The following is a 22,133-nucleotide window of genomic DNA, read 5'->3' on the forward strand; positions in this document are numbered from 1 at the left end:
TCTCTCTCTCTCTCTCTCTCTCTCTCTCTCTCTCTCTCTCTCTCTCTCTCTCTCTCTCTCTCTCTCTCTCCTCTGCTATCTTCTGCCTTGTATCTTATTTAGTAATGTACATTTCTTAGATCTCTTTTTGTATTATAGGCTCCTTGAAAGCAGGAACTATGTAATGCTATTTTTCTTCTTTTTAATCTCAGCACTCTCTGAAAACAGGTCCTTGAATTTAATGTGTGCTTAATAAGTTATTCGGTTAAGTTCAGTTTATTCTGATCTCAATTTCCTTTCTGTCTTTCAATCTGCTATTATTGCTTTAGATGTTATAGAAGCACAAAATCTCAGAGTCTGAAGGGGCCTCAGAGGTTATCTAGAATAACTCATAAATGAAAGGAATCCTTTCACTGGCATCCCCATAAGGGTAGGTCATTTAACTCATATTGGAAGATATCTAGTGATGGAGCACTTACTACCTTTTGAAGCAATCCATTCACTTATTATTGTTGAACTTCTTTATAGAAGCTGTAATCTGTTTCTCTATAACTAGTAAGCCCCATTGCTCCTAATTCTGCTCTCTGGAGCCAAATAAGATAATTCTAATCCTTGTTTCTTATGACAAGTCTTTAATCAGTTATGATCCACACATTACCCCCAAACACACACACACACACATTCCTCCTTGTTAAGTTTTTACTTCTCCAGGATAATATCAGATGGTGATTTTCTTCAGAACAAATTTGCTTTTCTTTGTATCCCAGCCCTTAGCAGAGTGTCTGGCACATAGTAGTTGCCTAATAAATGCTTAATGACTAAGTATAAACACCACACACTTTCCCCACCATTCCTCATGTGGCATGTTTTCCAGTTTTCCAACCAACCAGGATTCTTGACTTTGGATGGATTCTAACTTATTAATGTGCTTTCTAAAACCTGGTCCCCAGAACTGAGTCCAGAACTCCAGCTGCAATCTGGTTAGAGCAGATGGCAAGAAGAATACATCACTTTCTTCATTCTATAGTTTATACTTCTATTAATGAAGCTTAGTGATCACATTAATTTTGTTGGCTGCCATGTCACATTATGGCTCACATTGTGCTTTAAATTGATCAAAAAGCCAATATCTCTTTCACATGAATTGCTGCGTGGATATAAAATCCCAGGTAGTAGCCAATTTAGTTATGTGAGATTTTCAATTGCTTTGAGGAATGCCAGTCTAGAAAGATATTTCAGCCTGAAGTTGTATTAGGAGAGGCATAAGGTGCTAGACTAGGGAGGTGAGAATTAGTCTTCTTCCCTGCCTTGGTCAAGCAACATCTAGCATATTGTGTTCTGTTCTGGTCAAAACATTTTAGAGGAGATATTAACAAGCTAAAGAGCATCCAAGGGAAGACAACTGGATAATGAAAGGTCTGAACTTCATGCTATATGTGAATTAATTATAGGAAATGGGATGTTCGGCCCAGAAAAGAGAAGACAGGAGGGTATATGATAGGTGTTATCAGATATATGAAGGCTGTCGCATGAAAGAGATAGTAGATTTATTCTTCAGGACCTAGGAGGGAAATATTATAAATAATGGGCAGGTCTTTCAAAATGGCAAATTTAGGCTTGGTGTAAGAAAAGCATCTTCCTCCCAATTAAAGCTCTCCAAAAGTAAGTTGGACTACTTAAGAGTACAGTGGGTTTCACCTCTTTGGAGGTCTTCAAGTAAATGCTGAATGATTAATTATCAGGTGTGTTGTTGAGACAAGTCTTGTTTTGATATGGGTCAGATCCTTTCAACTCTGACATTCTGTGAGGTCAAAAGATAGACATGGGAAGGCTGTAAATTTACTTAGTGAGCATCCAAGGACTAACCCTAATCCCTCAGACAGTAGGTATTGCCAATATAACTTGCAACCATAAACTTCTTGCTGCTCTTATGACAGTTTTTTGTGACATGGTACTTAAAGCATCAAAAGTGGTTTATATGGAGCTAAGATCAAGGTCTATACCTTCACCTCTACATACCAGTTTAGACTTTTTTCCATGAATGCTGGTAAATTCTCCTTCTCCTAAATGATGACAGGTCTACAAAACTTGAATTCCCTGGAGTATCCAAAGCAAGACCCTTGACTTTTGGTTAACCTATTCAGAAAATGAACATTTTGTAGTCTTTACTGAGCTAAAGAAAAGCTATACCAAAGGTGTTGACTTTACTCAAATAGTATTGTAAAGTACAGTTCCTGGGGATGTACCATTAAAAACAGATGAGGTTTCAATTTCATGAAGTGTGAAGCCTCTGCTTCAGATTTTTCTCTTATTGGGTTAGCTTCTGTCTTCTAATGATCCCAAGATCCTCCAGTTTCTAAAAATGTGAAGCACTATTTAATTTATTATTCATTAGAGAACAGAACATCACCCATCCTGAAGGGTCCAAAGCTTGGGAAAGTCATTCTTTCAGCAAAACTTTATTAAGAGCCTATGTAGATGGCATGCTATAGGACTTTAAATTAGGAAAATCTGGGTTCAAATCCCCTCCTTTGACATTTACTAGCTTTGCAATCATTCAATCACTATCTGCTTCAGGCAACTTCCTAGGACTTATCTAAGTCATATACAGGTTGCAATCTGCATTGGTAGAAAAATTACTTTCACTGAGGAAATCACAGATTTTGTTTGCATGTATGGAGCATTGTGCATAGCAGTGCTAAAGAAGAGGCAAAAAAGTAGATAAGACATGTCTTTTGATCTCTTAGAGCTAAGCTCCAATAAGGCTGGGTTCCTGCAGGGCATAAAAGAAACAGACATCAGAAACTCTGGGCTAGGTAGAGGTGTGATGGAGGGATAGGAATCTCCTAATTCAGTAGTTTGGATAGAGGTCCTATGTCACCTTTCAGAACCTCCTATACCCAACAAGCATCTGGTTTAAGATAAATGTAGATGGAATCTCTAACACTTTTTTCATATTGAGTTGTGGTTTATACAACATTCTCTCCTTCATCAGACAGGTAGGTCTATGGAGTCCCTTACATGCTAAGGAATGAAATCAAGGATTTATTGGATCCTGATACCTGACTCACTTCCTGTGAGAGGCTAAATGCACTGAAGTTTAGTCTATTCCACTACACAGCTCCCATTCATGCTGAAGCTTTCCTCCACAAGCTTCAGTTCACAGTAGGTACCATGCTACATCCCAAAAGACAAGTAGAGAGTTTATTTACTGACAGAATGACTTAGATAAAGACATACAACCAAATCATCCTGTCACCAGTCCCCAAATGAGGCCTACATTGTACACAGAACTTTGGTGCCAGGGCTTAAATTCCATAATATTTCTGTACTATTTAAAGGACATATCTTTGCCCACAAGTTGCAACAACATATATTCATATATTGGGATATCGATGATGACCATCATGCTGATGATCTTTAATAAGATTTTCTTCCCTTAAAATAGTCTTGCAAATAAAGTTAAAAGCATCCACCCTCCTATGTTCTTTTTCACTAGCCAGGGGGTAAGTCTGGTTGGGGTATAAATGGAACCAGTACAAACCAAAATCTTCTCCTTCAGATAAGTAGGCTAGTGACTATTTCCACAACTGCTTCAAAATGGATACAGAAAATGGGTATAACTTGGGAGATGAAGTGATCTCTGAAGATTCCCAGAGCTCTCAGCAATGAGTCATGCGCAGATATGTGATGAATTATTCATAGAGATAGTTTCCATCTTACTCTCTCCCTCCAGGTAGATGAAAATTTCACATGTATTCTAAATGTTTTCTCATTCTATTAGATCATTCCAGCCAGCCAGGGTGGGAGGAAGAGTCCCACAGTACCCAGCAAGCAGACAATGACAAACATCCACAGAAAGATCCTGTCTATGACCATGGCAACGTACTTCCAGTCTTCTTTCACCTAGAAATAGGACAGAATAGTGAGTTACTAACCATTCCCTCCAACATTCAGAAGCATTTCCTGAAAGATCCTGCTTGTGCAAGGAGAAATTACTTTAGGAATTAATGAGAGATGGATGGGATAGATAAGAAACAATAGATATTCTAGACTCATGTTAATTCTAGATAACCACAAATCCATTACAGTAGGGGAATGAGAAGGCTGGAAGCCAGGGTAGCTTCTGCCAAGCCTGCACATATTACTGAATCATGTGCCCAGTACTTGAACAAGGAGTGGAGGAATATGCTGTTGGATAGACCTGGAGTCAAAATCCTTTTGTACATCATGCTTGGTCTAGAGTCCTTATTTAAGCTGCAAACCCCCATCATTATTACCTAGAAGAGGAACATTTTTCTTCTCTTTTGGGTGCCCTAACCTGTCTGGAGTGAATTCCCTAGGACCTAGGGCATTTTAGAGCCAGGGGAACCAAGCAGAGCAGCCGTGACTGCTCAGGGACATCTTGAGACACTTAACTTCACACTAACTATGTGTATCCTCAAAGAAAGTCTATGCAAGCAAGCCAACCATGAATATGCTCAGTTTGGCAGGCAACAGGAATCCTTTGAACCTAGGAACTCCTATGAAGACCCATATATGTTCATATACATATACACATATTTCTTGAGCTCAATAGCAATGCAATGCACTGATCAGTTATTTAGCATAGTCTTATATGGCTTTGACTGAGGGACATCTAGAACATAAGTCATCAGTTTACAGCCTTGATTTTCTGTATAATAAGCAAAAGGGCCTCCCTGAAAAAGTTGGGCAATTTTTTTCACAGACTGTTAGAGCAGAAAGGAATCTAAAGGAACATCTCAACCAATCCCTTCTTTTAACAGATGAGAAAATCTAGGTACAAAGAGGGGCTACTTGTATGACTCCTGTAAATTCACAGTATCCATGGGCCTCAGTCTCCTCCTCTGTAAAATCTAAGACTGAATTAGTTGACATTTAAGATCTCCTCCAGCTTCAAATATTTGATTATGGCAGGTTTAAGGTCTTACAGCTAGCTCCTGACAGAATTGAGACTAGAAACCAAGCCTTCTGATTCCTGGTCCAAAGTACTTTACTCTGAACAACTGCTTGATCACATGGGTTGATGGGGACATGATTGGGGATATAAACTGTAAGCGATCACCCTAATGCAAATATTAATAATATGGAAATAGATCTTGATCAATGACACATGTAAAACCAAGTGGAACTGCATGTTGGCTATGGGAGAGGGATGGGAGGAGGGGAGGAAAAGAACATGAATCGTGTAACCATGGGAAAATATTCTTAATTAATTAATTAAATAAAAATTTCAATTCAATCCAAAATACTTTATAGTACAGAGCTTCCAGTTCTTTGATTTAAATATACTGTAGTAGGAACAGAGAGAGAAATTGCTGGTTAACAGAGAGGTGCACAAAAACCTTAAAAATGTGATGAGTTCAAATTCCTCAACCAATTCCCCCTATCCTGTCTACATTTAACCCTGACTGAGGAAGCATCTGGGAGGGAAGGAAGGAATGTAAATTTATTAAATGCCTTCTATGTTCCAGGCACTGTGCTAAATGTTTTACAATTATCTCATCTGATCCTAAAAACAACCACAAGTGATTAAGTACCATTATGATTCACATTTTACAATGAGGAAACTAAGGGAGACAGAAGTTAAGTGACTTGCTCAAGATCACAGAGCTAGAGATTTGACTCTGGGCCCAATGTTCTAGTCACTGTGCCATCTAGCTGCCTCTTAATCAGGTGAGTTTCAGGTGACTGTGGTTTATTCTTGAGATGCCATTAAGGTAACACATGAGCCAAATTAAAAGCATTTCTGGAGAAGGGGAGAGGCAATGATGAAACACAGAAATGATGATGTTCTGAATCTTACTGTATCCCAAAGTTTTCCCTGTGGCCTTCATCTCTCCATTAAAAGTCCCACAGTCTCTCTGCCTCTAGGCATAAGAGAGAATATGATATTGCTCTTGCTGTGACAAGACAATGACAAGATGTTCCTGTCCTCATAATTCCAAAACTCCTATGTTGGGATTTAGCTCTATCAGGTATAGATGAGATAGTCATGTATTTCCTAAGAGGGGAGAAGAAGGGTTAGAAAGATCTTATAGAAGGCTAACAGGATCTTGTTAGTCTAAATCTAAAACCTTGTGTAAAGAGAAGTGAGTGTTTGTATGACGGGTCTAAAGGTTTGCTGAAATGCCTACATAGATTCGGAGAACAAGTGTCTCTGTCTGTCTATCTTGTATGTAGAAACCTAGGGCTGTTCAAAACCATCAGATCTATTAACTTTGACTTGACCTAAATAAAGTAAATAAGCCTCTGTAAAGAGGAGAAAAGAAACCTGAATATTTCAGAAGTATGTTCTAGAGGTTTACCATTTTGCTGTCTCTTCTTACTAACTTTCCTTCTCCATCACTAGCTTCTCTCTTTCTTTTTTTAAATTAAATTTTTTTTAGCTTCTCTCTTTCAAACAATGTTGACAGTTCAATTGGTTTTAGATGGCCATGAATGAGTCTCCAAATTAAACCAGTGCCCATTTCAGGTAGGCAGTTCATCTGGAAATAGATAACTGTCACTTACCCTTACCTGTATGTTTACAAATCCAAACACTGTATATGAGATAGTGGTCTTAGCAATTTTTGAAATGGTTTACTCCAGGGGGCAGCTGGGTGGCTCAGTGGATTGAGAACCAGGTCTAGAGAAAGGAGGTTCTAAGTTCAAATATACCCTCAGATACTTCCTACTGTGTGACCCTGGGCAAGTCACTTAATCCCCAAAGCCTAGCCCTTACTGCTCTTCTGCCTTGGGACCCATACACTGTATTGATTCTAAGACAGAAGGTAAGGGTTAAAAAAAATAGCTTACTCCAGTGATTAATCCCTGCTCCTATAAAAATAATTCATAGTCTACACAGAACCCATTTCAAATTGATGGAAAAGAGAGAAGAGTAGAACCAAACTTTAGTTTTTTAGCTTTGTAAGTGTATTGAAGTATAAAATAGTCCTCCAATAGGCTTTCCTGCTCCACGTTTTATGTAATTGCTGGAGTCCCAATGGTGCTAAACCAAATCAAAATAGCCGTGTTTATTTAATCAGGGCCAGAGAAGCAACAAGGTAATTTATTAGCAAAGATGCTGCTTATAATCCCACTATTCCCAGAGAAAGCAAGAAAAGCCCACCTCCCCAGGGTATTATTTTTCCAATTTTCTTCTAATTGCCTTTTCTTTTTTCCTCCTAACACCCCATCTCTCTCCTGAAGATAAAACACTGGAGCAGACCAAAGTGTTCCCGCACCTCATCCCTGAATGTTGATCTGTGTGAAGTCAGCTGTACTCCCCAGGGACTTGTAACTCATCAAAGATGAAAAGCAGGTCACCTCAGCTCTGTGAAAGGATCTGGAGATAAAGGGCTATTTGGATAGCAGAGACATAGTGAACCAAAGGAGAAGAAAACAGTGTTATTGTATATGTTTCTGTGTGGGTATGTGTTTGTTTCCAGCCTCATTCCAGAACACTTGTTCAGACAGTACTTTGTATACTGATAAATGCCACATTTATCTCTTGGTTTTCATTAAGATTTTGATTAAACTACTAAAAGAATGTGTTATCCCCTAAAGGGCACATTTTCTCAGATATGTGTTATACCATGAGATAGGAAATCTTTCATCTGTTTCAAGAATTCACAGGGAAATCTCTCTCATTCACTGCATAAGGCATTTTTGGGCTTCCCATCTTGACATTTACTGACATGAGACAAATTATGAGGGTCCTCAAGGCAAGCTTTATTCCTGAGTCTTCCTTCCCATTATTCTTTACTTCATTAACTTGTGGCTGCATTGATCTGATTTTCCTAGGGTTTAGTTGTTCATTTTCCCACCCTTCACTTAAAGGATTTGTTTTAGGATCAATTTCCAGCTAATGGTGGATAAAAGCTCCCTATATGCCTACCATAATTCTTCAGCTTGGCATTCAAACCCTCTTCAGAGTGCACTGTCTCAACCATCTGATCTCAGCTCTTACTCCTTCCTAGTATGCAAGCTCTATTCAAATCAAGTTGGTCTATCATCCTCTGGAAATGTCCTCATTCCACTGTCTTTGTCTTTGGGCGTACCAATCTCCTGCCTTTCCCATTATGTATTCCCTATATTCCTCCAACCTATGCAAATCCTACCCATCCTTTAAGACTTAAGGGAATTCCCACCTAGTCCCATGCTTGCTCCAGCCCTCACTGATCCCCTGAACTAGAGGACCATTACAGTATGAACTATACAATCTAACATATATTATCTGCTAGGGTTCCATGTTCCATGTGTGACAAATCCCTTCCCAAACCCCAACCTTTGATCATTCCTGCCATCTACAGCCTTTTATCTTTTTCAGGTGTTGCTGAATGGAATTGTAAGAAATCAAGAAAGAGTTCTGACAGGGCCCACTACTTATCTATGATACAGAATCTTAATTGGGTCCTCACTATGGCAAGACAATCCTTTTAAAATTCCCTAATATCTTTTCTCTCTTATTCACAGTTATCCCAAATCTTTTCATCCTTCCTCAAGTCTCCCACAGTATCCCTCCCCCATTACCTAAAGCTGAGACCTTGATTCATCTGAAAAAAACCTGAGGTCAGTGCTCTTTTCATCTCATCTCATACCACTTATGTATTTCCCAAGATCTCTTGCTTCACCCCTTTTCCACATGTAGAGGTGGCTCTTCTCCTCACCGAGTCAAATCCCCCTTACATGCATCCTTAAAACCTTCCTTTTCCATCTTCTCTAGATCGTTCCCCTCATCGCCCCAACTTAATCTTCAATCTCTCCCTACTAATTCTTTCCCTACTGTCAACCAGCACTTCTGTGTCTCCCCAATCCTTAAAAAACTCCCACTTGATCTATTCATCTTCGCTAGCTATCATCCTATCTCTCTCCTTTCCTTCATAGTGAAACCCTTTACCAAAGCAAACTACTTGGCACATCTATTACTTTTACTGTTACTTGATTCTAAACCTGCAATCTGGCTTCTGATCTTGTGATTTGATTGAAACCTCTCTCCAAAGTCACCAGTGATCTCTTAATTGTTGCAGAGGCAGGAATGGAACCCATGTTTTCCTGGCTCCCAAGTCATCTCTCTGTCCACTATACCAATGGTGTCCAACTCAAATGGAAATGTGGGCTACTCAAATATACATAAGGATCCCCAGGGGATGCATACTGTTAGTTTTTAAATGTAATATTATCTATGTTTTATTGTATTGTTTTTTGTTTTGTTCATTATTTAACAATTGTATTTTGTGTGGATTTGGGGTGCATTTGGGAGTGTTGGGGGACAAATGCAGACTGCAGATGGAGTTCTGACACCTCTGCAGTATACCACTATCTCACTAGCTATGTAGACTGATTATTAACAACAACTCTCTGTGTGCTTAATCAGGAAGGAATGACTTTCAAGGACTTCACCTTACTCCCCAATCTCTGACCATGTAGGGCTATTTTAAGGGCTTTCATTAGGCAGGTTCCTTGCCTCAATAGGACAATTTTGTGTACCGTGCTGTAGATCACTCAGGGTAATCAGTATACCTAATAATGTGCTTAGTGCTGACTCTGTAAATGTCCTGACTTGATTTGTTCCATCAGGACCCTGAGAAGGTTAAAAGCCTGGTGGGGGGAGATGATTCCCCCTAGAGTCCTGCTCTTGAGAACAGCGGAAGTGAAGGGAGAGAGCATTTCAGGCCAGCCAGTGAAAAGTCAAGGAGTCAGAAGATAGAGTGTCTTGTTTAAGGAAATAATCCCTAAAGATTGAATTCTATGTTTGTCCTTGAATTCTACTTTAGCCAAAGGCAATAGGAAGGCCTGAATGTAAAGAGTGCTACACCTAGCGTCAGAAGACAAGAACATGACTAATGGCTCAGGCTCAGCAGCAATATGAACTTGGGAAAGTCTCTTGACCTCTAAAAACTCAGTTTTTCCATATGTAAAACAGGAGTTAAAATACTACTTATATTATCTACATCAGAGTGGGGGTAACAAAAATGCTTTGTAAACCTAAAAGTACCTCATAAATAATACTTTTCTCTCTCTGTACCATTATTATCATTGTCCTTCGTGGCTCTACAAATTCAAAGGGCTCCAGTCACTTTGGCTCTATTATTTCAATCAATTAATCGATCAACATTTATTAAGCATCTACTATGTGCCAGGCACTGTGCTAAGTGCTAAGAGTCCTTGTCCTCAAGGAGCTTACCATCTAATGAAAGAGACAACATTCAAATAAATTTATACAGAGTATGGTGGGTGGTTTAATGGGTAGAGTGCCAGCGCCTCTAGTCAGGAAGACTCATCTCCCCAAGTTCATATTTGGCCTCAGACACCAACTAGCTGTGTGATTCCAGGTAAGTCACTTAACCTTGTTTGCCTCAGTTTCCTCATCTGAAAAATGAGTCAGAGGAGGAAATGGCAAACCACTCTAGTATCTTTGCTAAGAAAACCCCAAATGGCTTGACAAAGAGTCAGGCTGCAACTGTGGGACACAACTGCAAATACCTGAACACGAACAAGTTATATAGAGGATTGACAGGAAGGAGTCGAAAGGGTGGTTTCCACTCCCTTTTCTAAGTTGTTTCCTTCCACTCTATGACTTTCATCCATGTAACACAAGATATGATCTTGAGACAGCTGGATGGAGCACTGGGACTAGAATCAAGACCTGAGTTCACATTTGGTCTCAGATACTTACTAACTTTATGACCTTGGGCAGGTCACCTAACTTTTGTCTTTCTCTGTTTCTTCAACTGTAAAATGGAGTTCAGAATAAAATCGATCTCTCAGTGTTGCTGTGAAGTTTAAATGAGATAATATTTACAAAGCATTTAGCACAGAACCTAGTGCATAGTAGGCCCTTTATAAATGCTAGTTTCCTTCTTTCCTTTAATCTGGGATAAGTTTTCTGCCCAGGAGATTCTTCTTAGGGATTTGCAAACCCAGTCTGAATATCCAAGTGACAATTTTCCTTTTTTTTCTCGCCCGATATTGCACAGCTAATATGTGGCAGACCTGGATTCTGTCATCCTTTGAATCCCCATTCTGTCACCCTTTGAATAATGTGCTGGGATTGATATCATCCGCAAACAGGAAAAACAGTTACATGCACTTAGTTCTCAGTTGTATGGGGGTGGATTAGCTGCTACACAAATTAAACCCTAACCTGGCTTTCCTCTGACCCCAACACATGTACCAAAGTCGTGCCCTACCCAAGACTTCTTCGGGACCTCCCTATCCCTTTGCCCCCTTCCACCACCTCTTCTTACCGATCTAGTAAACTCATTTTTTAAATAACTGGGCACGGGGTAGGGGAACAAAATGAAAACTGCAGCAAACACATACACAAATAATTCACTACATTTCAAAAGTTTGTGTACATGATTTGGGCATTATCCTCTGTTTTTGACTCATCCAAGCTACCCTTCCCTGTCAGCAGAGGAGAAAATAAAAGGCAGACCACATATCGTATTTTTCTAGGAACCTGTCCCAGTGTGCCCTGTGATTTCTGACAGCTGCTATAGGTTGCACTTTAATAAACCCTTGCTAGTTGCTTGATTGACTGAATTGAAAACTTACCGAAAAATCTGTATCTTCTGCCTTCAAATGGTCTGCTATGTACTGAACTCCCTCTACTGCGAGTTTCAAGGCTGGTGACATGGGCAGGGCATGCTGCTCTTTGGTGCTGCGTGGTTTGGTCACTGGATCTGGGACAGGCGTAGCCTTGACCTTCTTGCATTTGCACTTGCATGGGGAGGGTTTCTCCTGGGCCTGGACTTCCTCTTTCTGACTCCTCAAAGAGGCCGGGGAGCTGCTAGACTGCCCATTGTTTGCCTGGGAAGAGTCCTCTTGGAGAGAGCAGTACTGGATGCTCCTTGACCTGCAGCGGATGCTTCCTTCCTCCACTTTACTGGAGCTGTACATTTGCTGTACGCTTAGAGATCTGACTTTGGAGAAGCCAGAGGGTTGGAAATTATTCAGAGGAGGGTGGGGGGTGGGTGGAGAGCAGGGACTGCCCTTCCCAGGCTCAGGGCGCTGCAGCACAGTGTACTGACCTGAGGGAGACTTACAGACAGACTGGGGTTTGATTGGATCCTCCAGGTGGACACAGAATGAGGCTGAGGGTGACCGTTCTGGGGTTTGGGGGCTGGTGGAAGGTGAAGTAACAAAGTTGGGCTCTGGCTGTGGCCAGAACCTCGGACCTCCAGCCAGTTTGTGCATGGACTCCACCAGCTTCCTGCAGTTGTCCTTCACCACCCCAGGGCGCTTCATGAAGAGTAAGCGAGGGATGATATCTAGGAACACCCTTCGGACCCATGCAGGCATGGTGTGCGTGCGAGGCGAGCGATGGTGGACGTTGAGCACAAAGACGGTGATAATGATGGACAATGTCACAAAGATCATGGTGAAGAGCAGGTACTCCCCGATCAGGGGAATGACCAGGGATGTGGATGGGATGATTTCAGTGATGAGGAGTAGGAACACAGTCAAGGATAATAGCACAGAAATGCACAATGTGATCTTCTCCCCACAGTCTGATGGCAGATAGAAGACCAAGACCGTCAAGCAGGAAATCAGAAGGCAGGGGATGATGAGGTTGATGGTGTAAAAGAGCGGAAGCCTACGGATAATGAAGGAGTAGGTGATATCTGAGTAAGTTTCTGTACAGCACTCATACTTCTTAATGTTATAATTTCCAACAGCGCTGATGATGACCCACTCGCCGCTCTCCCAATAGTCCAACTGGTCCACGTGGCTGTGCATGCTCACCAGGTCAATCTTTGCTTTGTCATAGGTCCAGGAACCAAACTTCATGGTACAATTTTGCTGGTCAAAGGGGAAGAAGGTGACATCAATGCTGCAGGAACTCTTATAGATGGCAGGGGGCGTCCACTTGATCCTCCCATCATAGAAGAGGTGGGCTTTGGTCAGGTGGGTCACCGCAAAATCACCATCTGCACTAGAGTAGGAAAGATGAGAAGCCAAGAGCATTAGGACTGCTGGAGTCACTGTGACCACTACCACTCTCTGGCCAGCTATATTGTCATCCTTTCCTTAGTTCCAGGTTAGGGAGAAGCACATGTATGTAAGTATAAATATATGTATAATTTACACAAGTGTAATTCTTAGCAATGTTATTATTATTAGCCATAATAATAATAAAAAATAATACTAGCAGTACCTATCTCATAGGATTGAGAGTCAGATGGCATAATGCATGTAGAGCACTTTTCAAACCTCAAATATTTCATAAATATCGGTTTACTATTATTATAGAAAAATTATCCTCACCTTGTTCAATAGAATTCCTGAGGAAAGTCAATAGGCTGTTATTATTTATTCATATTCAATGCTCTGGGGACAGCTGCACAAAAAGTTTTATCTTTTTTGTAGTTGAGTCAAGGAATTGAAGTATAAATTTGTCTTCTATAGGCTCACTGAAAGTATCCATGATGCAGCTCTACTAGCAGACAGGATAATGGGGATGATAAGGACCTCATCCTGTTCCCAGATGATTTCGATTGCACATGCTCAGTCCCTCTATTTTGAAAACTGTTTATTCCACTTTAGTTGAATTACCATTACTATTATTGTGGTAGTGGCACATAGGGTATCTAGGTTGCACAATGGATAGAGAGGGTTGCTCCTGGAATTAGGAAACCTCATCTTCCTGAGTTTAAATCCAGCCTCTGATACTTACTAGCTGTGTGACCCAGGGTAAGTCACTTAACCCTATTTGCCTCAGTTTCCTCATCCATAAAATGAGCGGGAGAAGGAAATGGCAAACGACTCCAGTATCTTTCCCAAGAAAACCCAAAGGGCATTATGAAGAGTCAGACCCAACTGAACAACAACAACAATAGCAATAGTACATAGCTTTGTGCTTTTCAAAGCACTATCTAATTTGAGCTTCCCAGTACTCCTGTGGGAGAGGCAAAGCAGTTATTATTCTGTTTTTAACAGACTGGAAGGCTGAGACACAAGGGAGGTCAGGTCACTTGTCCAAGGCCATAAAAAACTCATAGAAATGACAAGGAAATGGAACCCAGGTCTCATGACTCCAATCCTCTTTTTAGGGGAGCACTCTTCCTTGCCAGGCTACAGTTATAGGTCTGAATAGATTAGATCCTGGTTATCCTAAGAAGTAGAAAACATGATACAGGACATGATATATAGACAATCTGACACATTTCTGTAGGATTTAAAAGGTCAAAAAACACTTTTCTTACAATAATCCAGTTAGCCTAGTACACAAGCATTATAAGTGTTAAACCTGAGTGACTTGCTCAAACCTATATAGCCAGTAAGAGACAGGATTTGAATCCAAGTCTTCTGGTACCAAGCCCAGAGTTCTATTCAGCATACTATACTGCCTCTCATGAATAATTTAATTTCAAAACAGAAGTACCAGCGAAGTATTTAGTAGCCAGCCACTAGGTATAGGGGACTACTATGTTGCTGATAGAGTTGTCCCTCTCTATATCTTCACTTATTACATGTTTTAAAAAAAACCAAATATATCTAAATCTTTATCCCAGAGTTTTCACTATATTGCAGGATTTTGTGGATGAATATTGTACTGTACACAATGGAAATGCAGTATGGAGCTACTTTGCAGATTTTCACCTATCATGGGGTCTTTGGAACATAACTCCTGCGAAAGGTGAGGGATCACTATATTCTGTAATGGGGGAGACAACATGATATAGTGCAGTGGTATCAGATTTAAACAGAATTGGGACCACTAATTTATCATATGTATATAAGGGTCCCTGTGAAATGCACATTGACCTAATTGTTTTTTTTAAACCCTTATCTTCTGTCTTATAATCATCACTAAGTACTGGTCTCAAGGCAGAAAAGAGATAAGGGCTAGGCAATTGGGGTTAAGTGATTTACCCAAAGTCACACAGCTAGAAAGTATCTGAGGGAACTTAAGACCTTCCATCTCTAGGCCTGGCTCTCTATCCACTGAGCCACTTAGCTGTCCCTTAGTTTTAAAAAGTAATGCTATCTTTTATTTTGTTAAATATTTCTGCAGCACTAGGAATGTTGCTGGCTCGCAACCAGTGGACTTTGTGATTGACACCTCTTTTTACACTGTAGTGGATAGAAAGATGGCCTTGAAGATAGAAAGACTTCTGTTCAAGTTATATCCCTTATACACAGTGCCTTTATTAACCTAGGCAAGTCATTTAACCTCTCTCTCAGTGTTCTAGGCCAGTTGTGTCAAACTCAAAATGGAAATGAATCCCTGTGGATTCATTGACTTAGAAACCCACAGAATAACCTTATCTAAATCTATGTTAATTTTTTATAGAATTTCCTATTACATTTTAATCTAGTTCTATCCAATCTGGGAGTTTTACTTGTGGTCTGTGAGTTTAATACCTCTATCTAGACAACTCTAAATATAAGTTGCAGAGAAAGTACAAACTTGCTCAGCAGAAGGAATTTCCTCATCTTAGAATTCCCTATTCCAGTCAAATCACAAGTCTAGTCTCTATTCCCTTTCCCTATTCTGTAATAAACTCCTACTATCTCAGGGTATTCCCTGTTGGCTATAGTTATCATTGCCTTCAGCTCTAGAGATATCTTGATCCATAGTACTGCTATATGCTTTCAGACACAACCATGGCCCAAACCTTAGGACCAGAAAGAATATTAGTTCTGGGGCTTGCATCGCCTGACCAGGATCCCAGCCTCAAATTCTGGATTCTTAACTTCTCTTGCCAATTTAGCTCTCCATCTACTTTATATTCACTGGACAATGCAGGAAAAGCAAAGCAGTTATCATGTTCTACATACTGTTAGACAAGATAGGTCTCTGAATAATGGAACTAGAGCTTCTAATCACTTCCAACATCTACCCTTAGCCTCCCACTCAGCCTTGCTGACAATGCCCTGGGCCTGATCTGAATATAGAGAATAAAGCTTGAATTAGATGCAACTCCCCCGAGGAGACAGATTCTGCCAATCATATAGTCCCCTTTATCCTCCAATGTCTGGCTGATATCTGAAGAGGTACACCAGTGAGATCTAGTCATGGTTGTGCTAGAGCCAGCTCAAACTGAGCTGAGAGTTAAATTTTTATCATGAGCATCTATAACTCAGAAGTTACTAAATGCTAAAAATCAGGAATTGATTTATTTGATTTGATTTATTATTATGTTGTTTGCCTAGACTTAAAAGTAATGGAGAAAATGTTAGTAATGCAGGTTAAATTTGAAAGCCTGTCATTTATACAGGTTTTTTTCCACAGAGAACTAGTTAAACATTTATCAACATATTACTGGATCTGGCCCATTATTATCACCTCCTTTCCTTGCTTGGCTATAAAAAAGCCAGATAAGTTTTATTCTGTTAAGTTGTCAATGAAAACCTCTGTCTATGTAAACTTCTTTTAAATGGTCTAATAAGGACAAAAATAATTAGGAGTTATATGAATCATTTCCCCATACAGGAGTATAAATAGATTAACCTTATTAATTAATCCCTTATGATTTCTCTTTCATATTTACTTTTTTATTCTTATTTTGAGTCTTGTGTCTGAGTGATAGATTTTCTGTTCTGTTCTGGTATTTTCATCAGGAATTATTAAAAGTTTTCTATTTCATCGAATATACATTTTTTCCCCTGAGGGATTATACTTGGTTTTGATGCATAGATCATTCTTGGTTGTAATCCTAGCCCCTTTGCCTTCCAGAACATCATATTCTAAGCCCTCTACTCCTTTAACATGGAAGCCACCAAATCTTGTGTGATTCTGACTGTGCCTCCACAATATTTGAATTGTTTCTTTCTGGTTCTTTGCAATCTTTGCTCCTTGACCTTCATGCTCTGGAATTTGGCTGATAATATTCTTTGGAGTTTTCATTTTGTGATCTCTTTCAGGAGGTGATTGGTGGATTATTTCCATTGCTATTTTACCTCTGAATCTAAGATATTGGGGCAGTTTTCTTTTATAATTTCTTGAAATATGATGTCAAGGATCTTTTTAAAATTATGACTTTCTAGTATAATTCTTCAATTATATTTCCTCAATCTATTTTCCAGGTCAGTTATTTTCCCAATGAGATATCACATTTTCTTCTTTTTCTCATTCTCTTAAATTTATTTTTAATATTTCTCTATGTGTCATGAAGTTGTTTGCTTCCAGTTACCTAATTATAATTGGTTGTAGCTATTTTAACATTGTTGTCTTGTGAATTTGCCTTAATTTTCCCTGTCACCTTAGTAGATTTTATGGCATTTTCTTCTTTTTTGTTGTTGTTTGCTCATTTTTCAAGCTATTTCTTAACTTTGAACATTATATAAAAATTGGGCTCTTTGGAGTGAGGAGGCATTGTCCTAAGCTTTAGGCTTTTTGGTGCTACTATTTTCTGAGCTAGTTGTGGAGTTCTGCAAATTTTCAGATTTTCTAAGGTGATGTGATCCAGGAAGATGTATGGTCACTGCTTTCCTTTGGTCTTTACCCAGGAAGGGCCCTTGTTCTTCTTTGGCCATAAACACTGGCACTCCTCTTGACCCTAGAACTGTGACCAAGACCCTGGCTCCCTTGTGACCAACCATGAGTGCACCTCTCCACCCTGGAACTGAGACATAGAACTGTGTGTGGGCAATAGAGTTGCCAATCAGCAGCAATGGTCAACCCCTTTACTCTCTCTGGACTGAGAGCTCCTGGAGTGGCTACTGCTGCTGTCTCTGTCACCATATACATGTTCTCTGGTCAGGCCTCCATCTGAGTGCCACAAATCTCCTGCAGACCTCCTAAGTTTCCTTAGACTGGAAAAATATCTCACTTTTAATCTTTTGTTGTCTCTACAACTCCAAATTTGATTTGAGATGTTATTTTAAAATTGTTTGGAGGGGAATAGTAAGAAACTCTGGCTGGGTTGATGCTTCTAATCCACTATCTTCTCATTCAGTACTATCTGGTTGAAGCTGATATTAGTTACTTTTTTTTTAAACCCTTGTACTTTGGTGTATTGTCTCATAGGTGGAAGATTGGTAAGGGTGGGCAATGGGGGTCAAGTGACTTGCCCAGGGTCACACAGCTGGGAAGTGGCTGAGGCTGGGTTTGAACCTAGGACCTCCTGTCTCTAGGCCTGACTCTCACTCCACTGAGCTACCCAGCTGCCCCCTATATTAGTTACTTTTAAGAGGAAAACAATCTTATTGAACTAATTCATGCTAATGTGTAGAGAAGGCAGGTACTTCTTCAATTCTTCCAATAGTATTTGTATTCTTCAAAGAAAATATTTGTTAACCCAAAAGAAACTCCAAGTCCTAACTCAGGCATGGTAGAGAAGTCCTTGAAGTACCCAGGTTGTGAAGCCAGGTGAGAAAAAAAATCATATCTGTCTTGTAAACTCTGCTCCTCAGAAAGATGAGACCCTGGTTATGATGTGGCAGAAAGAGGTGTGGCTAGCAATGGTACCAGATATAGAGGTTACTCTAGCAATATCCTACAGCCAGATACTCTATGGCTCTGCTACAGTGCCTGAAAATTAATCACACAGCATCCTGTGTTATTCTCTAATTATTTCAGGTGCCTCATTTCCTTAGGAAGATCTTGAGCTTCTTGTGGAAAGGAACTAGAACAAATTCTTTTTTGTGTTCTCTCAGAGGTGCTTATCATGGTGCACAATCAATATTTGCTCAGGGTTTAAACTAGCCTCCTCTCAGAGGACCTAGTCCATTTGAATCTAGCAAGTCTTTGGTGTCTGCCTCAAATATAAGAAAGTGCCTTTCTTTGGCTAACAGACCATCTATGCCCCAGTTGTCTGAGCTGCTGAAGTGTGAAGTGTCTAACAGCTGGGTTTTTCACATGGAGATATAGAATGGGCTGAAAGCCTAGAAAGGTTTACAGGTCACATATGCATATGAAAGGCCAGGACTGTGGTTAGTCTGGGAAAGACAAAGAACTTGCCTCCTGGGATCAGTTTTGTTTCAATATCTCTTTTCCTCCTCCTCCTCATTTGCATGAGAGAGCAAAAGAGTTTTAGAATAAAGAAATTGAGGGACTTCAAACCCTGAGAGCTCTTAGAAGTTTATGGACAGGGGAAAAAAGCCTCTAATGCAGTCAGAAAAAGGTTTAACCATGCTGAAACTGAGCAGTGAGTTATATAGGCTTTCTGGCACTAAGGCAGAGTGGGGTCTAAGACAAAGAGACAGCCTTGGCAACCAAGTGGAACAGGTCATAAGATCAGAGACTTAGACATTGAAGAGACCTACTCAGTCTAAGCCCCTAGAGATCTAGAGAGTTCAAGTGACCCATCTAAGGTCACACAGTAAGTAACACAATTGGGATTTGAATTCAGGTTCTCTGATTCCAAATCTAGCAAGTTTTCTATTGTACAATGTTGAAGAAAAGATAGATTTAAGACTGGGGAGCAGTAGGTAGCTAGAATCATCCTGGTTCTTTCAAACTCCTCTTCACGTCACACCTAGGCTACCACAACACTCTCCTAATTGGCTTTTTGCCTCATCTCTACTTACTTCATTCCATCCCTCCCATTGCTACCAAAGTAATTTTCCCCAAAGTGCAGAGGGGGTAGCTATGTGACGCTCACACACAACCAATTCTATTGGCTGCACATAGGATAAAATACAAACTCTTCTGTTTGGCTTTAAAAACCATATTCAATCCAACACCAACCTACTCTGACAACCTAATTGGACATTATATCTTGTCCTGTCCTGAACTCTGCTATCCAGCCCAAATGACATTCTTTCTGTTCCTCATTCATGGCATTTCATATCCTGTCTGTCTTTGCGCTAACCGTCTTACACACTTGGAATGCACTCCCTCCTTACAAATCTCATAGAGTTCCTCTCTTTCTTTAAGATCAAAATTTAACTTCATCTTCTGTTTGAAGCCTTTCTTGATCTTCCCAACTGCTAAGTATCTTGTATTTAACTATTTTGCATATATTTGCACTTATTCATTTTATATTTATGCTATATATGATTATATATGTACTTGCCTTTTTTATTAAAGTAATTTTCTTGTATTTGTATCCCTAGCACCTAGCACAGTACTTGGCACATATTCTGGGCCCAATAAATACTTGTTGATGGACTGATTATAGAACTTGGCCTGAGGTAAGGCCTTTCCAGCTAAAGAAAATCTAGTTCAGCTTTCTCACTTTAAAGTGATTTCTATTTCTTTAAAAGATGGACTGAAAAACTTCATTTTATGAACTCTCAGAGGCCTATTGAAATCATTCATTTATAGAGTAATAAGTTCATAATATGTCCATCTGACAGATTATCTTTTATGGGGGGAGAATTCAATAAAGATTGTTAGAAATCCCTCCTCCCCCTAATCCACTGACTGAGTGTATAATAAGCTTTCTGTCTTCTGAAGAAAAAAAAATATAACAGAACAAGTCTCAGGGTTTCAAACTAAAAGAGCAATGGCAGAAATCACTTCTGTGAACCACTGCTGAAAAATCCAGTTACTGAAGCCAGAAGCTAGATGCAGAGAGGAGCTTCACAATCTCAGGGCCAATGGAGCATGTCTGGTGCCAACCAGCAATGGCTAAGCAGAGACTGCCAGAAGTTCTACAAGACTAGCAGGGAGCAATGCCTAACGGATGACCTCCTCTGGCATCATAAATGTGGTTCTGTTTGCATGTGTGTTTCCTTTCCTCTACCAACATCGACAATCTAATAATGACCTGGCTTTTTGTTCTACAAACATCAGTAGCCACTCTTTAGTTAAAGCTCTGGTTTCAGCAAAACTGAGAGAGAAGCCTGAATAAAGAGTACCAGCTCGTCACTCTAGATGGTACAATGTCCTCTTTGCTTGGGTCCACAGATGACATCAAGTGGCTGGAGATTAGAGGGATTGGGGATGTATATAGATCCCTGTCCAACCGCTCAGTTAATGCCCCTGCAATAATCTAGGACTTCCTGAAGGCAATGGAAGTGGAAGGGCCAGTGAAGAAAATCTAGTTCAGCCTTTTCACTTTATACCAGTGATTCCCAAAGTGGGCGCTACCGCCCCCTGGTGGGTGCTGCAATGATCCAGGGGTGTGGTGATGGCCACAGGTGCATTTATCTTTCCTATTAATTGCTACTAAAATAAAAAAAAATTAATTTCCATGGGACTAAGTAATATTTTTTCTGGAAAGGGTGCAGTAGGCCAAAAAAGTTTGGGAACCACTGCTTTATATTGATTTCTATTTCTTTAAAAGATGGACTGAAAAACCTCATTATATGAACTCCCAGAGGCCTAATGAAGTCATTCATTCATATAGAAATATGTTCATAACTGCATTTAACATTGTAAACGATTCAGTCAGTAGTCCTCTGCACATTCCCCAATGAATGGATTTGGTAGGCAATATTACTTTCTAATTCCCCCAGAACATAACGAGTCCCTTCTCCTCAAATTTCACAGCAAACTTTGCATGCATCCTTACATATTATACACTTAGTGTAATGTAATATACACACATATGTGTGCATATATATGTATGTGTGGATAATGTGTGTATGTGTATATATGCAAGTAGGTCTGGTAAACATATTATTTTATAATTTCTCCAATAATTAATGAGCCTCTTCCCCCTCCAAATTTCATATCACACTTTGCTTGCACCCATATATAGTACTTCTAATGTAATATGGACATGCACGTGTATGCATACATACATGTATATGTGTATATATGGGTATATAGGAGTGGGTCTGGTAGACAATATTATTTATAATTCCCTAAATCAGTAATGATTTACACCCTCAAATTTCATTTCACACTTTCTTTATACCTATATGTTAGACCTCTAATGTAATATATGCATACATGTATGTATATACATGTATATATCTATATATGTTTTATATGTATATATTCATGTCTTATCCACCTACCTGACTATAAGCTCCATAGAGTAAGGATGTCCTCTTACAGTAGCTAAACTTGGTATCTCTCCCAGTATTTAATATATAATGCTCTGCATAGTAAGTGAGTAGCAAATATTTATTAAATGAATTAACTCTTTCCAAAGTACTGAAAGTGAATAGTAGAGTCCTTCAGGGCTCTAAGGAAGGCTATCAGAGGAACCAGAAAGGTACTTTAGAAATTAGGATGGCCTAATTTTACCTAATTAGGATGGTCTGGATGGAAACCTTGTATTACTCTGCATGCATCTTGTAGG

The 22,133-nt window shown here is 39.7% G+C and overlaps 1 protein-coding gene across 1 annotated transcript in view; it reads right to left on the reverse strand.

Annotated features, from left to right (window-relative positions):
- Positions 1-3,759: 3,759 nt before the first annotated feature.
- The window catches only part of CHRNA4 (cholinergic receptor nicotinic alpha 4 subunit), a 54,636-nt gene continuing 36,262 nt past the window's right edge, over positions 3,760-22,133 (reverse strand). Inside the window, exons 5-6 of the mRNA XM_044659647.1 lie at positions 11,542-12,922; positions 3,760-3,885 (exon numbers count right to left, since the gene is read on the reverse strand). Of these exons, the coding sequence (XP_044515582.1) occupies positions 3,760-3,885; positions 11,542-12,922 (1,507 nt within the window). The remainder of the gene's footprint in view (positions 3,886-11,541; positions 12,923-22,133) is intronic.

The sequence above is a fragment of the Gracilinanus agilis genome, chromosome 2 (genome assembly GCF_016433145.1).
Source record: "Gracilinanus agilis isolate LMUSP501 chromosome 2, AgileGrace, whole genome shotgun sequence".
Classification (NCBI taxonomy): domain Eukaryota; kingdom Metazoa; phylum Chordata; class Mammalia; order Didelphimorphia; family Didelphidae; genus Gracilinanus; species Gracilinanus agilis.